A 27394-nucleotide genomic window follows, 5' to 3' on the forward strand; every position below is an offset into this window, starting at 1 on the left:
TTTTTCTGGTGTGGGAATAAAAAATTTCTTTGTCACTATTCTGGTGAATGGTGTTGATAATGGGGGGAAGCTCTGCAAGTGTGGGAGCAGGGGGGTGGATGTGGGAAATTTCTACCTTTCTTTCCAATGTTATTGTAAAGCTAAAATCACCCCCCAAAATTAAATGTTTTTAAAAATGTGTACTTAATGCGTCTGGAAGTACAGTTAACAAAAAAATTATTAATAACTTTTTCTAATTCGTTTTGCAGAAAATGAAAAAGGACAATATATATCTCCATTTCATGATGTTCCAATTTATGCTGATAAGGTAAGATGTCCTCATTTAAATGTAGTCTCTTTACTCAGATCACTTAGTTCCACATGGATTTTCTTGTATATCTTAATAAGTGCTTAAAATGCTTCATTGTGCTGTAAGTTAAAGGTACATTGACTAAATAAGAAGTCAGTCTTAAATCCAGATTCTTCGACTACAGAGGTAACTATAAATTGGGGAAGGAGTAGAGGAACAGATGCAGATGTTTTAAAGCTGTCTTGGTTTAGGGGCGCCTGGGTGGCGCAGTTGCTTAGGCGGCCGGCTCTTGGTTTCTGCTCAGGTCATGATCTCAGGGTCTTGGGATCGAGCCCTGCCTCAGGCTCTGCATTTAGCAGAGACCCTGCTTCCGGATTCTCTTTCTCTCTCTCTCTCTGAATAAATGAGGCTTTAAAAATTAATAATAAAGCTGCCTTGGTTTAAAGAAAGGAATGATATTGGTCTTTTCTGTCTGTGTACTTGGAACTAAAATCTTAGTACTTCATAAGTGGTTTTAAAATTAACCAGGTAGCCAGCACAAAATTTGGGTTGTGGGATATTTATTAAACAGCAAAAATAAACTAGAGTATTCACTGACTACAGGGAAATTCAGTACTTTTAATGTATCGGTACAGTTAAGGTGCACGTAGTGTTAATAAAGGTTAAGTCTACAGACTTTTTTTTTCCTTGAGAGAGAGAGAGAGAGAGTGGGTGCACAGGCGGGAGAGGGTGGGAGGAGGCAGAGGAGGAGAAAGAATCTTAAGGAGGCTCCACGCCCAGCGCAGAGCCCAATGAGGGGCTCCATCTCCACCCTGAGATCATGACCCGGGCCAAAATCAAGAGTTGGACACTTAACCAACTGAGCCACCAGACGCCCCAGGTCTACAGACTTTTAAAAAGAGAGGTCTGTTCCTATGCACACCAGGAGCTGAAGAAACCTCACAAATTTACCACAAATTGGTAAGAATCTTACTCTGCTAGGAAAAAAATGTCTACAACTATATATTCCAAAGTCTTTGTGATCCTTTGGAAGTAGAATTGTTAGTGACTCTGTTTTTTTTGTTTTTTTTTTTTAAGATTATTTATTTATTTATTTGACAGAGATAGAGACAGCCAGCGAGAGAGGGAACACAAGTAGGGGGAGTGGGAGAGGAAGAAGCAGGCTCCTAGTGGAGGAGCCTGATGTGGGGCTCGATCCCGTAACGCCGGGATCACGCCCTGAGCCGAAGGCAGACGCTTAACCGCTGTGCCACCCAGGCGCCCCTAGTGACTCTGTTTTTATTTTCATTTTTGCCTTTTTATACTTCCTAACCTTTTTACAAAGAACATGCATTATTTGTACAGATTTTAATAGTTATTATTTTTTCAACTCATAGCTTGTTTTAGCCACCTTCCCAATAGAAGTTTTGTATTTAGGAACCAACACAAGGACTTTTTTATACCTTTAAAAATTCTTTTTGGGGCACCCAGCTGGCTCAGTCTGTGGAGCATGTGACTCTTAATCTCAGGTTTAAGTTAGAGCCCCACATTAGGTGTAGAGATTTTTTTAAATCACCTCATGATGATGGAGTTTAGAGTAAACCGTGCAGACCTGGGGGTCCCTGCGGAGCACGGCCCCCACACCCTAGAGGGTGGGCCACTGACTGTCCGGCCCTCACTGTAGCGGAAGGCCTCTGCTGCTGGTCTTCCCAGAGACCCCGGCCCTCCCACACGTAGCAGAACCAACTGCAACCCATACCCCCGCAGAGAGCCTGGGATCCCAGAAGCCGCACACCGCCAGTAGAGGAGAGAGGAGAGAACTGGCAGCAACATCCAGAGCCTGAGTGGGAAGTTGGAGGGGCGGGCTGTTGTGGTTTTTTGTTGTGGTGGTGTTATTTTATTAAATGTTTCCTTTTCTTTTCCTACTTATTTTGATGGACTCCATCCTAAGCTGCCCTGGCTTGTGCTCCTGTCAGGTGTGTCTGGTGGGGAGGTGTCCCAGCCCCTCCAAGACTTCAGGGTTTCCGTTTGGGTCTAGGTCAGACCAAACTCACATGTTTCTTCGGAGCAGCCTGCCTGAGCTGGGCTTCGACTGGAGACAGTGCAGCAAATAGCCAGAGGCCAATTATGTGCCACAGTGACAGGAGGGACCTCTAATTGGCATGTGTTTTCCTGTGGGATTCTCAAAGTTGTATTTATTCAGAAACTAATTTGTTACATCTGATTCCCTGGGAGTTGATATGAACTGCAGGATTCTTTCTGCCTCTTGAATTGGCATCATTTGGTTGGCTTGATTATCTGTTTGGTGTATAATTAATATATATATATATATGTCTCGAAGTACTTTATAGTGACCTCTCACTATTTTGAGTAGTTAAGTGATATAAAATGATGACTGAAAGTTTATTGATGGTCACTTGACATACAGATGTGCTAAGAAAGAAAAATATTTTTTTGACATCAGCTGGGTGTTTTTGTGTGTTTGTGTCTTAGTCCGTTTGGGCTGCTGTAACAAAATACTAAAGACTGGATAGCTTATCAACAGCAGAAATTTATTGCTCACAGTTCTGGAGCCTGGATGTCTGAGGTCAGGGTGTGAAAATGGTTGGGCGAGGGCCCTCTTCTGGTCATGGACTTGTAGTATGTACTTATGTGGCAGAAGGGGCTAGGGATCTCTCTGGAGCCTCTTTTATAAAGCACTAACCCCATTCATGAGGGTTCCAACCTCACGTCTTAAACACTTCCCAAAGGCCCCACCTACTATACAGTCACCATGGAGGGTTAGGCTTTCAACAAATGAATTTTGGGGGAACACGAACGTTCAAACCATAGCTATAAGTAACTGGACAGTATTCTAGCCAACGATCAGATGCTTCTAGCAGTTGTGGTGCCTAGTTTTCCAAAATAGGAAACGGAGACTACATTTTGGTGCTGCGTAAAACATCTTCGCTCAGATTATTCTTCGACTCCTTGAAGTCTTGGTGGGACTGGTCGCGGCGATAATCTGGGATTACTCAAGTGAAGACTGGGGCTTTGTACTACCCCGGGCTGTCGCAAAAACATAGGCTGTTGCAACAACTCTGGGTTTCGCCAGTGGTCCAGACCTCAGTGAACCTCAGCACTTCAGATTCCTGTCCGAGAAGCAGGAAAGAGTTGTTTTGTTTTGTTTTTAAGGAAGTTTATACAAAACACAAAAAAGGGTGTGGTACACAGAAATTATTTGGATTATAGCCTAAATAAAAGATCTGATTAATTCCATTGGTTAGAGAAGAATATGATTTTCTTTTTTGAAAAGTTCCAGAGTGATTAAGTTTATGTAAATATATCTTTATGTGTGTGGCTGTAGACTTTATCTCTAATATGGTCAGTGATTTGAGGGGTGATGATGAGGGAATGTACCTTTCACACAACTCTGTCAGTTTTACTAAGGAAAAATGCCCCAAGGTTTATATTCTGCTCCATGTCAGGACTTCTCAGTGTGGGTCAGCTTTCGATTTGGTATATATGCTCCCAGGTGATCAGCCAGTTCTGGGAATCCTTGTGACTGAAACACTCTGCTTGGCTTATTTCCAAGTCCATTGAGTGAAAGGAGAAGACAAAGGCAAGGACTCGATGGGTTTTGTCATTTGCTCTAGGTCTATTTTGGGTCACATAAAAAAATACCTGTAGCTCAGAGTATCTTCTGACATAAAACTTCTGAGATAAGAGAAATTTGTAAAATCCAGAGCATAGTATAAGCAGTGTGAAACACTGACTAGATTAAGCTTTATCTAAATCTTAAAGTGCTTAAATATCATGACCTGATATTTACATTTAGGAGTTTGGTATTTTTCTGTTCTATATCTTAAACTTTGTTAAATACTTGGTCTCACAATATAGGCTCTGTTTGTTTTCCAGGTGACTGTTGGGAGGATGTATAAATATGGAACTATGTTTCTTTTTTCCTCTTCTAAAAAAAAAAAGTCAAGCTTATAATCAAATAGGTTGATGCTTCAGAAATTTAACAGAATATGTTTTGCAGTTGTGTATCATTCTTGTTTTTTCTTTTTCTTTTTTTTAAGATTTAATTTATTTATTTGACAGAGAGACAGCGTGAGAGGGAACACAAGCAAGGGGGTGTGTCAGAGGGAGAGGGAGAGGGAGCAGCAGGCTCTCCGCTGAGCAGGGAGCCCAACATGCGGCTCGATTCCAGGACCCCGGGATCATGACCTGAGCCGCTGAAGCCAGACGCTGAATGACTGAGCCACCCAGGAGCCCTCTTTTTTTTTTTTCTTTTTCTTATTTAAAGATTTATTTTTGGGGCACTTTCCCCTGGTTTTTTTCCCTCTCACGCTGTCTCTCTGTCAAATATAATCTTAAAAAAAAAAAAAAGATTTTTAAGCAATCTCTACACCCAACACGGGGCTTGAACTCACAACCCCGAGATTAAGAGTCGAGTGCTCTACTGATTGAGCCAGCCGGACACCTGCAGTCATGTATCATTTTTAACTTTTTAGAGATACTATCTCAGGGTACCTGAAATCTTTAGAGGAGATATACTCAAGTGGATGCTTTTTCGATTACTCACTTCCTTACAGGGTTTGTTTTGGTTTGAATTTTCTTTTTATAGACAGTTCCTTAAATGGAATTTTTAAAAATGTTGCTGAATTAATAATTTAAACAGTTTTCTTCCCCAACTTTGTATGTATATGGAATGGGTTTTCTGGATTTTTGTTTTGTTTTGTTTATCTTTTGGTTTCATGTTTTCTAAACCAAAGCTGGATCTGGAAACAGATGAAAACTGATGACAATTAAACTTAACCGGCATGTCATAACTGACAATAAACTCCTGTCCCCGCGCCCCCAGATGAGCTTGCAGGCGCCCCCAGATGAGCTTGCAGGTGACTAAATTTTGAAAACAGATATTTTAACCATAACTCTATGGTCTGTCAACTTTGTCAAAAAAAAGCAGTTGGGATGGATGATTAAATATGCATATAACATACAGCCACAATGTCTGGCTTTATAGGATAGTCTCCATAAACAATAACCAGACAAATAGGATGATGATATTGAGCACAATGACTGGTTATTTCTTTAGTCTTTCAGAGCTCTATTTTATAGAGTAAAAATCACTGAATCAGGAGTAAGGTATCTCGATTTTACTCCTGCTTTTACCACTAACTGGCTTTACGATATTGAGTGGTTCCTTCACCCCTGAACAGTGTTAATCTTGATGGGTGTTTTTAGATTACATTCTGCACTGATGTCCCATGATTCTGTGGACATAGCCTATTAATGAAGCCTCATTTGAGATCATTGTCGAGGCGCCTGGGTGGCTCAGCTGGTTAAGCGTCTGCCTTCAGCTCAGGTCATGATCCCGGAGTCCTGGGATCGAGCCCCCGCATCGGGCCCTCTGCCCCTCACTCTGCTTGTGCTCTCTCTCTCGCTCTCTCTCAAATAAATAAATAAAATCTTAAAAAAAAAAAAAGATTTGAAAAAAAAGTTCAAAAAATGTTGTTCCTGGGGCGCCTGGGTGGCTTGGTTGGCTGAGCATCTAACTCGATTTCGGCTCCAGTCATGATCTCAGGGTCTTGGGATTGAGCCTCGCCCAGTCGGCTTGTCTCCTGTTCCCTCTACCCCCTCATGAGCACACCAGCACGTTCTCTCTTTCTCTCAAATAAATGAATAAATCTTTAAAAATATTATGTATTGTGACTGTTGAATGCTTCCTGTACCTTAGGTGCTATGCTAAAGCCCTTGTGCGGATTACATCATTTAGCCATCATGGCCTTCTCTGAGCTGGGTTCTTTCATTAGCCCCATTTTCCAGGATCAGCAACTAGAATTCACGAGTGGCAGTGGCAGGCTTGAAACCAAGGCATTCTGGCTCAGAAACTGTGGCGTTATGTATTTATTTATTTATTTGAGAGAGAGAAAGCATGCGGTGGGGGAAGGGGGGCAGAGGGCAAGAGAGAAGCAGGTTCCCTGCTGAGCAGGGAGCCCTGGATCCTGACCTGACCCCAAGGCAGACAGTTTGACCGACTGAGCCACCCAGGCACCCCTCAGAAACCTGTGGTCTTTTTTTTTTTTTTTTTAAAGATTTTATTTATTTATTTGACAGAGACAGCCAGCGAGAGAGGGAACACAAGCAGGGAGAGTGGGAGAGGAAGAAGCAGGCTCCTAGTGGAGGAGCCTGATGTGGGGCTCGATCCCAGAACGCCGGGATCACACCCTGAGCCGAAGGCAGACGCTCAACGACTGTGCCACCCAGGTGCCCCAGAAACCTGTGGTCTTAACCATTGTGCTATACTTCCTTGAGTGATTATGTATGTGGGGTAGATTTTACTTTAGCCTTTTATATTTTCCAAATTTTCTACCATTGAGTATCTCTTTGATAATGCAGAAGAAAAGGCTTTATTTATTTATTTAAGCTTAGAATTGAAATGCATAAGAACTTTCTTTCTTTGGAAGGGCTCTAAAGTCTTCTACTCCAGGGATTCTTGGTGACCCCCAGGCTCTGAAGCTGCCTGGATGGGTTTCTGAGGTTCTGTGAACTCTATAATACTACGATTTGGTGTAAATGTGCATTTTTCTTGGGAAAGTTTCTGTGGTCAAAATTGTTATTGAAAATCATAGAAAAGTTTGACAGCTGGAAATGCAGTCTTTTGCTTGATTTTATAAAGAGAAGAAAGTAAACAGATTATGGTTATAATATCTGTTTTTAAAATTTAGTTCTCTTAAAGCTCTTCTGAGTGGAGGTGGATAAAGAGCTTATTCTTAGTTATGACACATCAATTAAGGTTTTTTTTTTTTAAGATTTTATTTTTAAGAGGTTGAGTGGCAGGCAGAGAGAGAGAGAGAGAGAGAAGCAGGCTCCCTGCTAAGCAAGGAGCCTGAGCCTGATGTGGGGCTTGATCCCAGGACCCTAGAACCATGACCTGAGCCGAAGGCAGATGCTTAATGGACTGAGCCTCCCAGGCGCCCCAGACACATCAATTAAGTTTTATTACTTTCTATAGGTACATATGGCAGAGTTTGTTGGAACTGATATGAGTAGGAAATCTGTGTAATTGGAAACCTAAATGAGTATTCCTGAAAGGTGTTTGTTGGGTTTCAAATTCTAATAGGTTAACCATCTCCCCTGGACTCTTAACACAATTACTGAGCAAATTTTTTTGGTTGATATAAACCATATCTTCTTTTGTTAAGTTACAATTCTAAATGAATAGGAGGCATATACAGTGTGAACTTTATCATATTTCTTTCTGTCACCTTCTCAAATCGACTTTTTAAAAAAGACTTTATTTATTTGAGAGAGAGAGTATGTGAGAGTGAGAGAGAGAGAATGAGCAGGGAGGAGGGGCAGAGTGAGAGAGAGAAGCAGATTCCCTGTTGAGCAGGAAGCCCGACTTAGGACTCGATCCCAGGACCCTGAGATCATGACCTGAGCTTAGGGCAGATGCTGAACCAACTGAGCCACCCAGGTGCCCCTCAAATAGACTTTTATCATTTGTCAATGAAATAATTAGGAATCCATTTACTTTTTCTTTTTAAAATATTTAAAAAATTTTTTTCAACTTCACTGAGGTGGGATTGACAAATAATCGTGTATTTAATGTTTACAATGTGAGGTTTTGATATATGTGTACATTGTGAAATGATTCCCCCCAATCAAGCAAATTGACCTCTTCATCACTTGACATATTTACTTTTTGTGTGTATGTATGTCAAGAATCCTTAAGATCTAATCTTTCAGCAAATTTCATTAAACCATGCTGTACGTTAGATCTCCCGAACTTAATCATCTTATAATGGAAAGTTTGCACCCTTCAGTCAGCATTTCAAATCCCTTTTCCTGTAGCCCCTGGCAACCACCATTCTACTCTGTTTTTATGAGTTTGACTTTTTTAGATTCCCCTTATAAGTGAGATCAGACAGAATCTGTCCTTCTCTGACTGATCTATTTCCCTCAGCATGATGTCCTCCGCGTTCATCCATGTAGTCACAAGTGGCAGGATTTCCTTCTTTTTTAAGGCTGAATAATATTTGTGCTTGTGCACGCACGTGTGTGCGTGTGTGTACATACATTTATGTATATATGCCATATCCGTTGATGGACACTTAATTTGTTTCTGTGTCTTGGCTGTTGTGAATAATGCAGTGAACATGGGAGTGCTCTTCAAGATTATGATTGAATTTCTTTTGGATATACACCCAGAAATGGGATTGCTGGATCACATGGTAGTTGTATTTTTAGGGTTTTGAGGAACCACCGTACAGTTTTCCATAATGGCTGCACTAATGTATATTCCCACCAACAGTGCACAAGGAGGAATCCATTTACGTTTAATAGCTTAGAGTATATCCTGTAATCAAAAAATCGACTTTGAAGCCAAAACCTAAAACTAAGGGTTAAGAGCCATTGTTACTTGGTGAGCACTTAATCAGGTATAATATCCTTAGAAATGATGAAATCTGGTACACTTCTTCAAAAGCACCTTTATGGGGGTTGGAACATTTCCTTATTAATTATGTGAGCTTTTTGATAGGGATTTTATACTCTAAAACTATTCTAGAGGTTTAAAAGAAAAAAAAAGGCAAGCTGCCCTTTTTTTATTAGCGTCTTGCTTGATGTCTAATCTCTAGATATATTTAGAAAAAAATCCTCTCTACCACCAGTGTTTTTCTGCAAATTTTATTACAAAACAGAAAAATAAAAGGAAGGATGATGGAATCAGAGAGTGATTTTGTATTTCCTCCTGTGTCTGGCATTTATTTGATTTCTGAAGTTATGCAGAGAAACAAATGATGGGTCAACTTGAAAATGCTAATTTAAGCCACTTACATAATTTTGCAGTATAGCGTGTCGTGTTCAGTAGGCTTCAGATCCAGTGTTGGAAACAGATCATAAGTCATGAGGTGTTCAAAGGTCTCCCAGATGCAGCGATGCGATATAATTAAATGAAGGGCATGTTCCCTATATATACATACTTAACTACGTTAGTAATAATAGCCTACCAAATCGCTATAGCCTGTTCATTAGTAAACAACTCCTTAGACTACTAATTTGACCCACAAGAAAACTAACCAGTTTGGAGATAAAACTTATTATCACCATACTACTGTAATATTCCTGTTTAATCAATGAAATGAAAAGACTAATCAAGATATAGGTTACATTTCTTCTATTCCTAAAATACTTTTATTTAAAATCCTTTTGATTTAGGGGTGCCTGGGTGGCTCAGTCGGTTAAGTGTCTGCCTTCAGCTCAGGTCATGATCTCAGGGTCCTGGGATCAAGCCCCACATCAGGCTCCCTGCTAAGCAGGGAGTCTGCTTCTCCTTCTCTCTCTGCCCCTCCAACTTGTACACTCTCTCGTTCTAATACATAAATAAAATCTTAAAAAAATATTTTTGATTTAATGGAGTGATGCAATTAATTTTAGCCTTAAGTTTCTAATCTCCTTAGAGTCTGGACACGTATAACATTCACATTCTTATTGATGAAATGATTATAAACCTGGGAAGTAAGATTGACGGTTATGTCTCTGACTTTGGGAAGTCAGAGCTAAAGCTGCAGTTTGCCTTTCCTTTGCCTCCTACAGGCTTGTCAAAATCATCATACTGGGGGTACTAACCTCTTCCTTCCTTTCTCTGAAACTATAAATAAGGAGCTGAGCGCTTGGTGCCAGAGCAGGGATTTAGAATCAGAGCATAGTAGAAGTGGAGTTCTGAGAAGCCCTAACAATGGGGATAATAAGACCACAGATCCAGGATTGAGTAGTTGAAACCAGTTGGGATTAGAGAAAAAAAGGCATGAATTTGTAACCAGGTGGTACTAAATTTACTAAAATCTTGTCTCAGTATTTTAAATGCATAAACATTGGAAGTGTAAGAATGCGTAATTTTTTCCAATTGTTAATTGTAAAAGCCCCATAAACATAAACGTGAGATTGACCATCGTAAGCATCGTTCAGTGTATGGTGCAGTGTGCTGAGTACACTCACATTGTGCAACCATCACCACCCTTCATCTCCAGAACTCTCTTTGGCTGGCAACACTGAAACTCTACGCCCATTGAACACTAACTCCCCGACCCTCCCCACCCCCTGGGAGCTACCCTTCTACTTTTTTTTTTTTTTAACCCTTCTACTTCCTGTCTCTCTGAATTTGACTTCTTTAGATACCTCATGTAAGGGGAATCGTATGGTATTTGTCCTTTTGTGACTAACTTATTTCACTTATCATCCTCAAGACTAGCGGTGAACGGATTAAAAGCTCTTTTAACTCCCTAAAAGTTGGATCTCCAAAGTCGGGTTGTTTCTGTGTGGTGGCCTCAGGCTGGGGACGGTGGGGGGGGGGGGGCGCAGGTGTCCACAAATCTGGGTGAGGGATCTTGTCTATAAAATGAGCATTTAGCACATTTTTAAGCGTTCATCCACGTTATGGCGTGTGTCAGAATGTTCTTCCCATTTTGGGTTGCTTCTACATTTTAGGTATTATGAATAATGCTGCTATGACATGGGTGTACCTCTTTAAGACCCTGCTTTCAGTTCTTTTGGGTACATATCCAGAAGTGGAATTGCTGGATCGTCTGGTAATCCTAATTTTGGGGGGAACTGCTGTTTTCCACAGTGGCTGTACCATTTTACATTTCTACCAGCAGTGCGCAGGAGTTCCGATTAGAATGCATAATTTCACAGTGAAAGTGTTTCCGGCAATGGAATAATTGGTTGGATTTCTTTTATTGCCCAGAAAATCCTAAGGATCAGTGTTCACCTGAACACCTCGCTGAATTGTAGCCATGCTGTCTAGGAGACATAAACTGTTCTTTCGTAGTAGTAGTTCCTGCTAAAGAATGGAGCTCCCGTTTTATATCAAAATACTTAAATAACACCTGTTGTGATAATAATTGGAGAGACAAATGACTAAAAGCTAAGCTCTTTGCTTAAAGCAATGCTTTAAAAAAGACACAGTAATTACTACGGCATCTCCAAACACTTAAAACACTTTAAAATGTGCTAAACATTCATTTTACAGACAAGATCCCTCACTCAGGTTTGTGGACCGCCCCCCAGCTGTCCCCAGCCTGAGGACTCCACACAGAAACAACCTGATTTGGAGATCCAACTTTTAGGGAGTTAAAAGAGCTTTTATTCTGTTCACCACTAATCTTCAGTGCCTGGAAAAGTAACAGAACAGTGGCGCTCAATGAGTCATTATTTGTTGAAAGAAAATGAATCGGCTCTGAGGCTCTTTACAGGATACTCCTTTTTTCTAGGTAATTTCTAAAAAGCACCAAATCTTCAGGCTTTTGGAGTTCTTCTGTTTGCAGTAGAGTTATCTTACCATTTTCAGAAAGATGTTTTCTTTCCTGTAGTGTTGGTTCATTCTTTCCTTTCTTTGCTTGCTTGCTTCCCATTATAGTTATGTAGGTTTGTAATATCAGGTAATGTGATTTTTGAGGATCTATACGTGTTTATCATTTAACTCTATTAAAATGTTCAATATAGTTACCAGATTTCAAATTCGTATATTTTAGCTCTATTTGCCACTTTTTTCCCTTGAGGTAATTTATTCATTCGGTAATGTGTTCTTTAAAAACATTAACCAATCTCCTTGGTTTTTGCTTCTCAGTTCCTCTTTCACGTGGTAACAGCTCCATCTAGTGAGCCTTTCAGATATTGCTGCTGAGAGGTCTGACTTGTTTGTAAACACAGAGATCTTCCATTTCAATGCCTGAGGAGTGGTACACGATAGACGTAGTTCTTGCAAACATATAGTGGGTAGAATGAAATTTAATCAAAGATTGGGTCTACCCATGAACAATGTTCATGGTGGTTTTTCTAAACCACACAGTTATTACTTTATAGGAATTAAGCACTTACTGGCTTAAAACCCATTTTTTTGTGGGTTTTATGTTATATATCAAGTAGGTGTTAAGAGGTTTGGAGCAGAAACTTGTGAAACGCTTTAGTGTCCCTGGGTTTGACCATGAGCTTAAATAAGCGACAGAAGTTTTAGACTGTGAACCCTGTAGCCTTTATGTTTGGTTAAAAGGAACAGCAGGGTAATTTTTGGCTTGAAACCTTTGACTTACTCCCTTGGAACATATCAGTCCCTATTTTTATTTAAAGAGATTTTATTGATTGATTTGAGAGAGCACGCGCGCACGCACACGCGAGTGAGCATGAGCAAGGGGAGAGGCAGAGGGAGAGGAAGAGGAAGAAGTGGGCTCCCTGCTCAGCAGGGCTCGCCAAGACCCTGAGATCATGACCTGAGCCAAAGGCAGACGCTTAATCAACTGAGCCACCCAGGCGCCCCTCAGTCCCTGTTTTGTGATGCAACGTAGCAGAGAAGTAGTCCTAAGAAGTGTGTAACTAAGTGATTTTTTTTTTTAAAGGTTTTATTTATTTATTTGACAGAGATAGAGACAGCCAGCGAGAGAGGGAACACAAGCAGGGGGAGTGGGAGAGGAAGAAGCAGGCTCATAGCGGAGGAGCCTGATGTGGGGCTCGATCCCAGAACGCCGGGATCCCGCCCTGAGCCTAAGGCAGACGCTTAACCGCTGTGCCACCCAGGCGCCCCTAAGTTATTTTCATTTGAAATCCACTTTTAAAAATATACATTTTATGAAAGAATAATTGCAGATTTGGCTTCATGTATGCCTTTTGCAGAGGCTATAAACTGAAAAACTGCATTTAAAGTTTTATTCCTTGGTGAAAATAATTTTCTGACCATTTCGAGCTTGGTTTAAGGCTGTAAACTAATTACAGTAGAACTGCCATGGGTTAAAATATTTTTGGAACTTACGTGCTCTTCAGTATCAAACTTCTGGTCTTCCTGAGTACTTGATTTTTTAAAAACAGCCAAATTGGAAGAATAATGTGGGTAATCAAGCTGTTTGATTTTATATGAGGCTAAAACTAAAGTCTGACAAAGTAATTAAATGGACTTGGGGTTTGTCTTACAAATTGCCTCTGAAGTCAGAGTTTCCAGAAACATCGTGAGCAATTGCAGTGTCACCGAAGGAAGTGAGTAGCCTTTGGAGATGATGGCTTTGAAGATGGCCTTCCTCAGAGATAGGAGAAGTTCTGCTATGTTTAAAAATGGTTTCCTTTCTTTATAGGGACATTGTTACCCACCTCCCAACATTTTATTATGAAAAACCAATTACTTTTACTGAAACATACAAAAAAGTTGAAAGAATTACACCACGGACGAGCACACACGCACCACCTTGAGTCTACAGTTATTTTGCATATTTGCTTTATCTCTTCATTCATTAGTCGATCTGATTTTTTGATGAATTTTATTGAAAGTCCATTGACTTCAAAGGTCCAATGTAATGAACAATTTAACTTTGGAAGAACTAGGGCACGCTTGCCGAGGTAAGAGAACGAATTAGCTCCTGTGACCATCTACATTCTGTGTTTTTTTTTTTTTTTTTTTTCAGAATGTGTTCCACATGGTAGTTGAAGTGCCGCGCTGGTCTAATGCAAAAATGGAGGTACGTTTCCCGTTGCGTTGATAATCAGACTTAGGATATTAATTGTGACCTAGCCACACTGATTTGCTCAAGGATTCAACGACTGAAGTCGAAGGTTTTCTTCTTGCTAGTCCCAGTCCATTTTCCAGTTGGATCTCCTGTGGCCTGCCAATCTCCCACTTGGACTCCAACTCAACCATTTACTGTTTGCAAATATGCAGCAGACTTTCCTTCCCCACACCTTTGATTCTGGCATTCTGGAGGCCTAGGACTACCTTTTCCTCCTGTCTTCTCAAGTCCATCATTGACTCTTCCACAAAGTCAGCAGGCTTTCTTTAGTTAGCCCAGACACCTGTGATTTTATTGAAATTTCTGTTGGCATTTTATTAATTTCTTTCTGATGATACCTGATAGGCTTGGCTTTTTGTTGAGGATATATTACACATTTTATACCACTTAATTAAGCTTTTTGAGAGTACCCACATTTTGCATATATTATATACTCAAATATTTGAATAATTTTGAATGTTTTAAAGGAAAGATTAAGTTGGATAGTATTTATTGTGCCCTTTTACTAAAAACCTTAAGACATTTATCAAATATTAGGATTTATTCCAGGTAATTTTAGTTTTCACTTAAGTAAATGTTTTTTTTGGTTTGTGTTTTTTCCCTTCTATATATCTCAAATAAGTTTTCTATTTAAAGGCTGATTATGAAAAAAAATATTAATAAAAAAATAAAGGCTGATTATGGAAAAACTTTTATATCAAATCATAAAAATGATAGAGGTAAAGTAAGTCATTAAGGTGGAATTAGGGGATGTGCATTCCATAATTCATTTCCTCAAATTCTTATTTGAATAGTATTTTATATCCAAATATGCAATGATTTGAAATGTTTTATTTCAGATAGCTACAAAGGACCCTTTAAACCCAATTAAACAAGATGTGAAAAAAGGAAAACTCCGTTACGTTGCAAATTTGTTCCCTTATAAAGGGTACATCTGGAACTATGGGGCCATCCCCCAGGTATGTCTCTGTGTGATTTCTCAAAATGTACTTTTTAGCTTATAAACAATTAACCTACTGCCGTTAGTGAAAAAGATTTAAACGTGCAGAAAGTTTTTGCTCTAGTAGATTTTAACAACATAAGAGTAATTATTTTAATACTTCCTTGAACAACTTATTTTCAAGATAAACTGAAAGATGAATATTTACAATGTTTAAATTCACATCTGAAAGTTGGTTCTTTTCTGACATCTTTATTTTTCTGTATGGACTGGTTATAAACCGTTCACATAGTTTTTTTGCAGAATGAGTGGCACACCTCTTACGAGAGCCTGCCTAGCCTAGTGGTTGAAAGCACTGATTTTTGGCACCACATCCCAAGTCTGCCATTCGCTAGCTCACCTAACTTGCCTTTCTGCCTTCCCGGGACCTGTCTCCCCAAGATATTACTAGCACTTCGCCCTTACGGCTGTTGAACCTAACACATGTAAGATTTTATGTCGAGAGTCCTCATTTCTTCTTAGTGCCAATCTTTTTGTGGTAAAGTAGTAAATGGGGTTCTGTTTTCCTAACGAGCCAACACTTTGAGGAGGGAGGATATCCGCACTGTTGACCAGTTTATCCCCACTCCATGCCAGTGTGTATACCAGGTTCTTACTTAATATTCAAATGAGGAGTCACTAGAATCGTGTCTGTCATGAGTAAATGTGGCTATTTAATTCGGGTTTAGCAGGCTAATGCCTGTGGTACTTCTGATTTTTACATGAAATATTCAGTCTTGCTTTTTTCCTGTTGATAAATGGTTTGTTTTTCTGAACCGTTACGTCTGTTAAGTGGACCCTACTGTGAAACAGTCCGTGCGGTACCAGCACGTAGCTCACACTCCTAGCTTGCTAGCTAATCCAGAGTCGTTGTCCGCCTTAGTTACGGCACTCCACTTCCCAGTCAGTTGAGTTAGTAGTTAGCCTCAAAATAGTATCTGTTTGGGAGAACACTGCTGAGAGTCTTGTTCTGGAGGTTGGATTTGGCTTTGTTGGATCTAGTCTTCCTTTAGGCCCCTTCACTTTTCTGGTTTTGCCTTTACTCCAGCGGAGCAGGCAAACAAATCTGAGAGGTAAGTTCTCAGTTGCGGGAGCAAAGAACTAGAACAATAGCAACCTTTTCAAGCTGCCATCGAGCACAGGCCCACTGTCCCTTTGTGGGATGCCCTACAAGGCTCAGGAAAGAAAGGCAGCAATTGGAAGGAAGCTCCAGAAAATCCTGATTGAACTTTTCGGTCTTGGCTCCTGGTCAGTGATGACACTCTTGCCACCAGAACATCTCATTTCCGCTTTAGTACTGTTGTCTACTAACTTCTGTTCTGGAAATTTATTCTAAGGAAAATCTGGTTAGTAGAAAATAGTGAGCATGAAGAGTCCATCAAGCACACTTTACTTCTAATGTATTTTTTAGGTGAATATTTGGTTTTGTGTTTGTGGCTGCATGTTGTCTCTGCTGTTAGGTGGTTCGTTCTTGTCTTATACAGGATCATACTGGGCGCCGGGCTGGCTCAGTTAGTAGCACATATGACTCTTGATCTCAGGGTCGGAAGTTTGAGCCCCCATGTTGGGTGTAGAGATTACTAAATATAAATAAATAAATAAACTTAAAAAAGAAAAAAGATCATTCTCTGTTTTAAAGCTTAAAGTCAGTTTAGCGTATGTAGCATAGCGTATTTAGCATAATAGAGCCCTAGCATTTAATTACAATTATTGTGTCTAGTGAAGATTCTTAGATGTGAATAAAGAATTTCTTAAAAATGAGAAGAAAATAGCTGAAGATTCATATTTTCACAGAAAGACTCATGGGATGTGACTTTTTTTTTTTTTCAAGACTTTATTTATTTATTTGACAGAGAGACAGACAGCCAGCTAGAGAGGGAACATAAGCAGGGGGAGTGGAGAGGAAGAAGCAGGCTCTCAGTGGAGGAGCCTGATGTGGGGCTCGATCCCAGGACTCCGGGATCACGCCCTGAGCCGAAGGCAGACGCTTAACGCCTGAGCCACCCAGGCACCCCGGGATGTGACTTTTTAATGTCAAACGCGATCCACTTTGTCAGTAGCATGTGTAGGAGTGATATACTCGCAGCCTTATTATTTATTATCTTTTAGACTTGGGAAGACCCAGGACACAATGACAAACACACTGGCTGTTGTGGTGACAATGACCCCATTGATGTGTGTGAAATTGGAAGTAAGGTAATGGAATCTGAAATATTTTTCTGTAGTGTCAAGATGATAGTCATGAGGTACACAAAGTTCATCCTTTAAAAAATGTTGTGAATAAACTATATTAGTGAAATAATGATGTCTCTTTGATAAATTAAAAGTGTCTAGTTCATCTGAGCATTTGTATGTTATAATTTGTGCATTGAAACCTAGTCTAGAAAAGTGCGTGACTGTACGTACATGCGGGAGAAGTCTTCGGAAGGCAGATGACGAGTCAGGAGGTGAAGTGTACCCAGAGGCAAATTTCATCTCAGTGAAGGGCAAACCCTGCCTAATGATTCGGGACTGGTCAGTGAGCTGGCCCATGCAAGATAACCTCATGAGCTGGAATTTCTTTATCATGGTCAGAATTTCTTTATCAAGTAGGGCTGCTCTAAGATTATGACTATAGTTATATTTCTTTATGATCTTTCTCAGGTCAGGGAAATAGTTAACTGAAAACAAAGCTGTCATTCATGTTTTTAACTCATAAAGTTAAGTCATATTGTATGATTTGCCTATTTCAGTCATTTCTATAAAATAAAAAGCAAAGAAAGCACATTTATTTATTTATTATTTAAATTCTAGTTAGTTAACATATAGTGCAATATTGGTTTTGGGAGTAGAAGTCAGTGATTCATCACTTATATACAACACCTGGTGGTCATCATAACAAGTGCCCTCCTTAATACCCATCACCCATCTCACCCATCCCTCCCACCCACCTCCCTCCAGCAACCTTCAGTTTGTTCTCTATCGCTAAAAGTCTCTAATGGTTTGTTTCCCTCTCTCCTTTTTTTCTTTCCCCCCTTCCCATATGTTCATCTGTTTTCTTTTTGAATTCCACATGAGTGAGATCATATGGTATTTGTCTTCTCTGACCGACTTATTTCAAGAAAACACATTTAAGTATGAATTTGAAACATTATGGAGGATTTATTCTTTGGCACAACCAGTGACAGTTCAAAAAATATGAATTATCCTGACCATGCTACTGCTTTTCTTAGGGCCTATAAGTAATAAGGGTGCCTATTTTCAATTTTGATAGGACTGACAGGGATTTGCTTGTTTAGCTTTTTAAAAATTGGTTAAAGGAACAATCTTAAGGTAAGTTTGCAGAAACTTGACGTCTTCTGTATTTCCTCTTATCCACCAAGTAAAACTTTTCCAAAGGTTCATTCTGTAGTTTTGTCCTAACTGTGGTTATTGACTCTCAGGTATGTGCAAGAGGTGAAATAATTAGGGTGAAAGTTCTGGGCATACTGGCTATGATCGATGAAGGGGAAACCGACTGGAAAGTCATTGCCATTAATGTGGATGATCCCGATGCAGCCAATTACAATGGTAAGGAAATCTGAAGATCTGAAGTCTGTGTAAATCTTATGCACCACCAAACTTAACTTATAATGACAGAATTGCCTTCAGTAAGCAATAAGGAATAAGCCCATGCCCTCAAACTGTTAAAGAATGTAGAAGCAAAACATTTGACAAAGCATTGTTACTTCACATAGGGAACTTCTCAGTAATTAACTTAGTAATTAACTAAACTTTCTCCTTCAATCCAGGAAAGAAAAAAACTGGTAGCTCGTGTTTACTATTTTCTCTTTTCCTTCCATACATATTAGCATTTACTTGCTCTATTTATTTATTTAAAAATATTTTTTATTGAGATATAATCTGCATACCATAAAATTTGCTGTTTTAAAGTGTACAATTCTATGATTCCTCGTATATTCACTCCGTTGTGCAGCTGGCTCCGCTATCTAATTCTAGACCAGGTTCCCCACCCTGAGAGGAAGCCCCATATCCATTAGCAGTCACTCCCCGTTCCCATTTCCCGCTGTCCCTGGCAACCACGAATCTATTGTGTGTCTTTATGGACTTGCCTGTTCCGAACATTTCGCACAAGTGAGATCGTATGATAATGTGTCTGTCTGGCTTCTTTCACGTAACGTCATGTTTTCAAGGCTCATTTACATCATAACACGTATCAGTACTTCTCCCCCCCCCCCTTTTCTTGGTGGTATAATTCACTTAACACAAAATTCACCATTTTAACAGTTTTAAAGTGTATAGTTTGGTGGCATTTAGTACATTCACAAGGTTGCGTGACCATCACCACCGTCTAATTTCAGGACATTTCATCACTCCAAAGGAAAACTCTGCCTCTAAGCGGTCCCTCCCTACTCCCTGCTCTTCTCAGGCCCTGGCAACCACTAATGTACTGTCTGTCTCCGTGGATATCCCTATCCTGGTGTTTCATACACGTGGAATGTCATATACATGCGGCTTTTTGGGTCTGGCTTCTTTCACTTAGCCTCATGCCTGCTAGGTGCATCCATGTTGCAGCATGTATCAGCACCCCGTCCTTCCATGGCTGAATTCTGTCCATTGCATGGATCTGGGCCACATTTTGTTTATTCATTCATCTGTTGATAGACATTTGGGTTGTTTTGGGCTATTAGAAATAATGCTGCTACGAACATTCCTGAGCAAGTTTTTATGTGGGCATATGTTTTTAATCCTCTCGGATACAGATACCGAGGAGTGGCGTTGCTGAGTCATGTGGGGACTTTCATGTTTAACCTTTTCAGGAATGGCCAAACTATTTTCCAAAGCAGCTGCACCATTTTACAGTCCTGCCACCAGCCATTAGTGTTCCAATTTCTCTACTTACTTGCCCACTTGTTACCTTTTTTTTCATTGTAGCCATTCCAGTCGTAGGTTTTATTGTTGGGTTGTAAGAGTTCTTTCTGTATTTTGGGTACTAGACCTTCATGAGATATATGATTTACCTGTATTTCCTTCCATTTTGTAGATTGTCCTTTAATTTTCTTAATGAAAGCACTCAAGCTTTCCATTTTTGTGTAGTCTAATTTATGAATTTTTCTTATGAATGTTTCTTATACTTTTGGTGTCATATCTAAGAAACCATTACCTGTGGTCCAAGGTCACAAATGTTTACACTTATGTTTCTTTTTAAGAGTTTTATAAATTTAGCTCTCACATTTAGGCCCTTGATCGGTTTTATGTTAATTTTTGTATACGGTATGAAGTGGGAGACCAGCATCATTCTTTTGGATATGGACATCTGTTGTCCCAGCACCATTTGTTGAAAAGACTCTTCCTTCCCCCATTGAATTGTGTTAGCATTCTTACTGAGAATCAATTGGCCATAAATGTGTGGGTTAGTGCTATAATTTGATTGTCTGAGACCTTTTTGAAAAATGTTTATGCCTTGTAACTGTCTTTCTTGTTATCATGACTGTTTTTATATTAATCTTGACTCTAGTAAATGATCGAATCCATTTTAGTTATTGAATTGGTCTTCTCTTGCCTGTCTGAAATGGGTCTTACTGGACTAAAATCAGAGTGTCTGCAGAATTGTGTTCCTTCTGGAGGCTCTAAGGAAAAATATTTTTCCTTGCATTTTCTAGCTTCTAAAGGCTGCCCACATTCCTTGATTCATGTCCCCTCTTAAAAGCCAGCAGTTGCAAGGCAAGTCTTTATCACGTCTTGGTCCCTGACTCTCCGCTTTCCTCTTCCACATAAAGACTGTTAAGAGTAGGCCCAGCCAGATAACCAGGATTATCTTCCAGTTTCAAGATCAGCTGATTAGCAACCTTAATTCCACCTGCAATCTTCATTCCCTCTTCCCATGTTAACATGACATATTCATAGGTTCTGAGAATTAGGATGTGGACATCTCTGGGGACAGTCTTCTCACCACAAATGGTGACACTGTAATGGTGGATATATGATACTATGCATTTGTCAAAACCTGTAGAATTTTATAGTAGCAGAATAATGCCGCAGCCCTTCCAAAGTTGTCTACCTCCTAATCCCCAGAAACTCTAAATAGGTTACTTTACGTGGCAGATGGACTTTCGGATGTGATTAAGGTTAGGTCCTTGAGATGGGGTGAGTATCCTGGATTATCCAGATGGGCCCCATTTAATCCCATGAGTCCTTGAAAGCAGAGAACTTTTCTCAGCTGTAGTCAGAAGGAGATGTGATAGCAGAAGAAGAGTCAGAGTCAGAAAGAGAGAATGATAAAGAGAGACTGACTTTTGTTTCAGATAGTTCTGTATTGTTAAAATTTTGTACAGTGAGAATGCATTCATTCCATTTATTTACTCTTTGACAGTGATTCTCGTTATCAGTGTGTCCATTTTCACATGTGCTGCGTACACAGGAGCACAGGCACTAAGTGGCATGCTCTGGCCGCAGCTAGGGAAGACACACCTGTCATTATGTCAGCGGCATTTTGCTAGGGTATCATTTCCCTGCAGTAGAGGGTATTAGAACCCTGAAAACTTTCTCTGGGTGGCTGGCCCCATGGTGCAAGTAGTATGCAGCTTCCCCACAATGACAGCCCAAGACAGTGTCTATCTGCCATTCGTTACTGAGGTTTCTAGATGGAGAGAACTCTAGACTAGCCACAACTTTTGGAGAGATCCACACAGAGCCATGGAAGAGGACTGCTTACCCACTAAAGCAACCAGGTTGGACGCATTAATCCTCTTTTTCATTGTGGGGCCCGCGATAGCCAGATTGCCTTGTCACTTTATGGGAAGCGGTGAACGTGAGCCTTGGGGTTCCATGTACGCTACAACACCAGTACTGGCTGGCTGATGAGGAAAGTCAAACCCAAGAGGGAACAGCACAGAATGTGTGCTGTCTTTGGTAGGATCTCGATGTGTGTTAGGAGGCAGACCACTCTGCAGTCTCGCAGACCCCTGGCTTTGTCTTTGTGCACACAGCGTGCAAGATGAGCAACGAAAGCTGACTGGGTTCTGGGTCTGGTGTTGAGGGTCCCCAGTCTGGATCCAGCATACCTTTCAAGGTCGGGTTCACAGTCAGAGCGGGGATGAGCTCCTGTAGTTTTCCAGGCTGTGGTATAATGCAAAAATATATTCGATCTTTATCTCTGGTTCCTGGCGAAAAACTTCCTGGAATTTCCTGAGTGTTTCCAGTGTATTTTTTTGTTATTCATCATGAGCCCTTTTCTTCAAACCTGAGTTTATGCTAATGGGGTGACTTGGGTAGGGCTGCTAGCTGGCCTCAGACTGGGGCTGGTCACCAAAGACAAAGTGATTAGAGGGTAGGAATTTTCAGCCCCACCCACTGGCCTCTGGGACCCAGAGGGGAGACTGGAGATTGAGATCTCTCAAACTCTGGAATGATGACATTGGAGCACTTCTGGGTTGGTGAACATGGGGGGGGTGCTGAGAAGATGCCACACCCACCCTGAGAGTGCCGGGAAGCTCCGCACCCTCCCTCCCCCCACACCTGCCCTGTGCGTCTTCCGTTTGGCTGTTCTGAGTTGTATCCTTTATAATAAGCCACTAAACATAAAAAAAGGTTTTCCTGAGTTCTGGGAGTCGTTCTAGCAAATTAAACCTGAGGAGGGAGTTGTGTGAGTTCTTGAGGCCATTGGTGTCTGAAGTGGGGTCAGTCTTGTGGGACCGAGCCCTTTCACTTGTGGGAACTGATGCTGGCTCCACGTACATGTTGTCAGAGTTGGATTGAATTGGACACCCAGTTGCTGTTGTACCTGGAGACCTGGAGAGTTGGTTATTGGTGTTGGAAAATGCCCACGCTTGCATTTCAGATTTCTGGATTTTCACATTTCAGCATCAGGTGACACGTTTTGTGTTATTTGTAAGTTCCTTGAAATTTATCAGTGTTTATACATTTCCCGGTTCACTTTGTAAACTTTCTATACTTTGGTGGTACGATAACAATGCATGATATTCATTATCTACACAGATTATACATTGAACTCAAGCAACATTATTTTATGAAATACAGATTATACTACACAGTATATAGATTGGACTTGAGGAAAGTTATTTTATAAAATTTAAATGTGCTTATGTTGTTGAATGTACTTCTCCTTCCAATAATACTTTTCTTGATTTTTTTTTTTTTTTAGCACTTGTTTCTTCTGTTTGCTTGCATTGAACAGCAGTTTGGTCATTTAAAGTTGACCTTGAGGACATTGAGGCTAGGCATTGTTGATGGCTATACAGAAACCTTGAAAAGTTTTTAAAATTTTTATTTTTTAAACAAATTTTAAAGAAAGACTTTATGTATGTATTTATTTTGAGAGAGGGCACATGACAGCCAGTGCAAGTGAGGGGAGGGGCAGAGGGAGAGAGAGAATCTTAAGCAGACTCCGTGCAGAACGCAGAGCCCTGGGGGGGGGGGGCGCTGGGTCACATTACCCTGAGAACCTGATCTGAGCTGAAATCAAGAGTCAGACACTCGGGGCACCTGGGTGGCTCAGTCGGTTGGGTGTCTGCCCTCAGCTCAGGTCATGATCCCAGGGTCCGGGGTTTGAGCCCCACATTGGGCTCTCTGCTTAACAGGGAGCCTGCTTCTCCCTCTCTCTCTACCTGCCACTCCCCCTGCTTGTGCTCTCTCCCTCTGTTAAATAAAAAAATCTTTAAAAAAAGGGGGGGGGGCAGACATTTAGCTGACTGAACCACCCAGGTGTCCTGAAAAGTTTTTTAAACAGGACACTTTGCTGTTGTCCGAACTAGAGCACTGTCATATAGAATGCCTGTCCTGCAGAGCCAGAAGTCTAGTCTCATTTAATATGTCACCCATGGATGGATTTAATCCGTCTGGGAGTTGGGGTGTGTACTTCTGAATATAGCCCCAGGCTGTCTTTTTTAGTATCTCCTGCCCTTCTCACAGAAGTTACCTAACCTTGCCAAACTAGTTCTTTAATTATGTAGCCCCCAGTCATTTCTCCCTCCTCTCCTCTAATAGAAATTATTATTGTATTGATTGTTGCCTTAATACTTAAAGTTATATATGATTTCCGTTTCATGTGTATTTGCTCTCTTTTCAGCAAGGTGGTTAGCTCTGTTATCTTTTACTTTTTTGATGTCTATCCCATAGCTCTCTGAAAGTACTACTTGAGATTTTTTGCATGAATTACATATGCATCTTACAATCTGCTTATTCTTTTCTTAGATATTAATGATGTCAAGCGGCTGAAACCTGGCTACCTGGAAGCTACTGTGGACTGGTTTAGAAGGTACAAGGTTCCTGATGGAAAACCAGAGAACCAGTTTGCTTTCAATGCAGAATTTAAAGATAAGGTAATGCGTCATTTAGGAGTGTAGCTTTAAGCCTGTTTGTTACAAAGACTAATTTAACTATATTGTTTTTGTTTGTTTTTTGATTTAACTCTATTGTTATCACTTAAAGACTATACAGTCATAAAACAAATGTTTAAAGACATAAGTGAGACAGCCTTGATACTGATTTATTCATTTCAATGTTCTCTTCTGTTTTTGACCCAAGGAAGTGAATTCAGAAAAGAAAGTTATCAGTCTTTGGGAAAATGTTGATACTAAGGAAAGACCACTTATCTGTCATTGTAATGCATATCTCTTCAAATTCTAGGATTTTGCAATTGATATTATTAAAAGCACTCATGACCATTGGAGAGCATTAGTGACGAAGAAAACTGATGGGAAGGGAATCAGTTGGTAAGCAGTAACTCTTCTCTGCATGTTTAACACAAAAGCAAACCAGCTTGCTCCAAAGGTTTTAATGACGTAAGCACACTGTATCATTACATTCCCTTAGAAAAGAGAGAAGTGGTTTTGTCAGTCAGTGCTAAAGGGAGTGGGAAGGTAGTTATATAAGCAACTGAAAAGTACTCATAAGATACTCTCTGAACAAGTACAAACTAAAACTATAAAGGAGACAGTGAGACCAGAACTTTGTGAGGGTCACTGGAAAGACTTCCTAACATCGGGGTGCTCAGAATATAGTGAGTAAAATAATTTTGAGTGCAAGTTTTTCTCTGATATAAATACAGAAGATGCATTGCAGCTAAACCCGTATCTACCATGCACACAAAATTTATTACTGCTAAAAATAATAGTTAATATTTATTGAGCAGTTAAATATTTGCCAGGCATGTAACAGAGATGCAGGAGGGTTGCCTGGGTGGCTCAGTCGGTTAAACGACCAACTCTGGATTTCTGCCCAGGTCACGATCTGGGGGTGGTGAGATCAAGCCCCGCACCAGGCTCTGCACTCAGCAGGGAGTCGGAGCCGGCTTGAGATTCTCTCCCTCTCCTTCTGCCCCTCCCCCTGCTTGTGTACACACTCTCTCTTTCTAAAATAAATAAATAAATCTTTTTAAAAAAAGAGAGAGAGATGCAGGGAAGTTAAACTTAACGAAGTCACCCCACGGTAAGTGTCTCAGAGTTAGGACTCACCTCCAAGTCTGTCTTGCCTGACCATGCTCAGGATCATTTACTTCCTCTTGAATATTTAAAGATTTACAAGAGAATGCCCTCTATCACCACTTAACTAACGTTGTTTTTGAAATAGTAGTCAATGAAGTATATAAGGGAAAAGATGTATTTTGGTGCAGAAATGTTGGAAAAGGAAGAGCAAATTGTCACAGATGATATGATTTTGTACCCAGAAAACCCGAGGAAAAATAAAGAATTTAGCAAGGTGACCAACTACAAAATGAATATATGTGTATATTGATACCTTTCTATACATCTGATAACAGAAGCAATAATGGAGGAAAAGGGCCCATATAGAATATAGTATTTAAAAAGAAAAAAAAAACCAGGGGCGCCTGGGTGGCTCAGTCGTTAAGCGTCTGCCTTTGGCTCAGGGAGTGATCCCAGGGTTCTGGGATCGAGCCCCAATTCGGGCTCCCTATGCCACTGGGAAGCCTGCTTCTTCCTCTCCCACTCCCCCTGCTTGTGTTCCCTCTCTTGCTGGCTGTCTCTCTGTCAAATAAATAAATAAATAAATCTTAAAAACAAAACAAAACAAAAACCCCAAACACCAAGGTATAAACAAGACATCTGCAGGACCCAGAAGAAGAAAACTTTAAGACTGTTGAGGAATATAAAATATGTTAAAAAGAAAAGTAAACTGTGTTCATAAATAGCATTCAGTTTCATCGGAAAAAAATTGCATGTGAAAATAGCCAGGAAAATTCTGGAAAAAAAAAATGAGCGTAGTGGTAGCGGGGTGGAGTGTTAATTATTTTGTCATGTTTTCCTGAAAGTTTGATAGTGAAGAAGAAAGTCAAATCACTCAGTCCTTTTAGAGTTGTGTAGACCCGACGATGTATTAGTTTATAACAAAGTATTACAGATGAATGGTTTTGGACCCACTGGCTGTTTCGGAAGAAAGCAGGCTAGATCCCCACCTTGCTCCATATACTCCTTATCCCAGAGATGTGCACTGGCAACCACCACCATGTTCTGGCTGTTTCGTTTTGTTTTTGAGAGGTGCTGTGACCAGGCAGGTGCTCCTGGAGCGCCCCTCAGAAGCAGCTCAGCCCATTTTCTTACATTTAGCTTCTCTACACCCTTATGTTAATTGGGTACAGTCTGTTGGTGTTTGAGTTTACAGCCCTGTCTTCCATCAATATTTAATGCCAGACACATACATTTTGATGTGAAAATTCTAGAAAAAGTATAAGTGAACTTCTTTCTTTTTTTCTTTTTCTTTTTTTAAGATTTTATTTATTTGAAAGAGAGCATGGGCAGGGGGAGGGGCAGTGGGAGAAGCAGACTCTCTGTTGAGCAGGTAAGACCGACACGGCGCTCTATCCCAAGACCCTGAGACCATGACCTGAGCCGAAAGTGGCCGCTTAACTGACTGAGCCACCCAGGCGCCTCTAAGTGAATTTCTTTATTAGATTATAGCAGGGAAGGCCTTTCTAAACAGAGCACAAACTCAAAATCCATACAAGAAAGGTCTCCTTTTGATATTTTTATGAATCAGGAGACAATTTTTCCCATTTTTTTTTTTAAACAAAATGCAACGAAGCGCTAAATTCTTTAATATATAAATAGGTTATTCAGGTCGGTAAGAAAAAGACTAACCACTCAATAGATGGAGAAAAAAGCTAGGAGAAGGAAGTTTGCACAGAAGAAGGTGCACAGTCTCATAATTTAAAATGCAATTCAGCAAGATGATGTCGTCCATTACATTTGCAAAAATTAAAAAAAAATCAGATGATAGCTAGGGATGCCAGGAACATACATACGTAACTGCTGAGCATATAAGTGGCTATCCCTTTGTGGCGCGCAGTGTGACAGGATCCAGTCCAGACGTTGAAATTGCGTGTATTTCTTCACACTACCACTGCTAGGGATATATCCATAGTTCAGCAGGATCCACGTATAAGGATGTTCATTGTAATGTCGTTTATAATAGCAAAATGTTAGAAAACCAATGTAATGGTTAAGTACATCTATATACTAGAACAGTATATGGCACATTAAAAGAATAGATAGATAGATAGATAGATAGATAGATAGATAGATAGATTGATATATTGATATGGAATGATCTCCAAAATATATTAAGGGAGAAAAGCAAAGTTCCTAGTATTAT

At 40.2% G+C, this 27394-nt stretch overlaps 1 protein-coding gene across 1 annotated transcript in view; it reads left to right on the top strand.

Annotated features, from left to right (window-relative positions):
- Positions 1-27394, top strand: part of PPA1 (inorganic pyrophosphatase 1) — a 35692-nt gene that overhangs the window by 2780 nt on the left and 5518 nt on the right. The window contains exons 2-8 of the mRNA XM_045783431.2: positions 249-307; positions 13705-13758; positions 14646-14765; positions 16895-16981; positions 18208-18334; positions 23978-24105; positions 24413-24498. Of these exons, the coding sequence (XP_045639387.1) occupies positions 249-307; positions 13705-13758; positions 14646-14765; positions 16895-16981; positions 18208-18334; positions 23978-24105; positions 24413-24498 (661 nt within the window). The remainder of the gene's footprint in view (positions 1-248; positions 308-13704; positions 13759-14645; positions 14766-16894; positions 16982-18207; positions 18335-23977; positions 24106-24412; positions 24499-27394) is intronic.

This window comes from Ursus americanus, chromosome 6, assembly GCF_024610735.1.
Source record: "Ursus americanus isolate L20-20 chromosome 6, mUrsAme1.1.p, whole genome shotgun sequence".
Taxonomy (NCBI): domain Eukaryota; kingdom Metazoa; phylum Chordata; class Mammalia; order Carnivora; family Ursidae; genus Ursus; species Ursus americanus.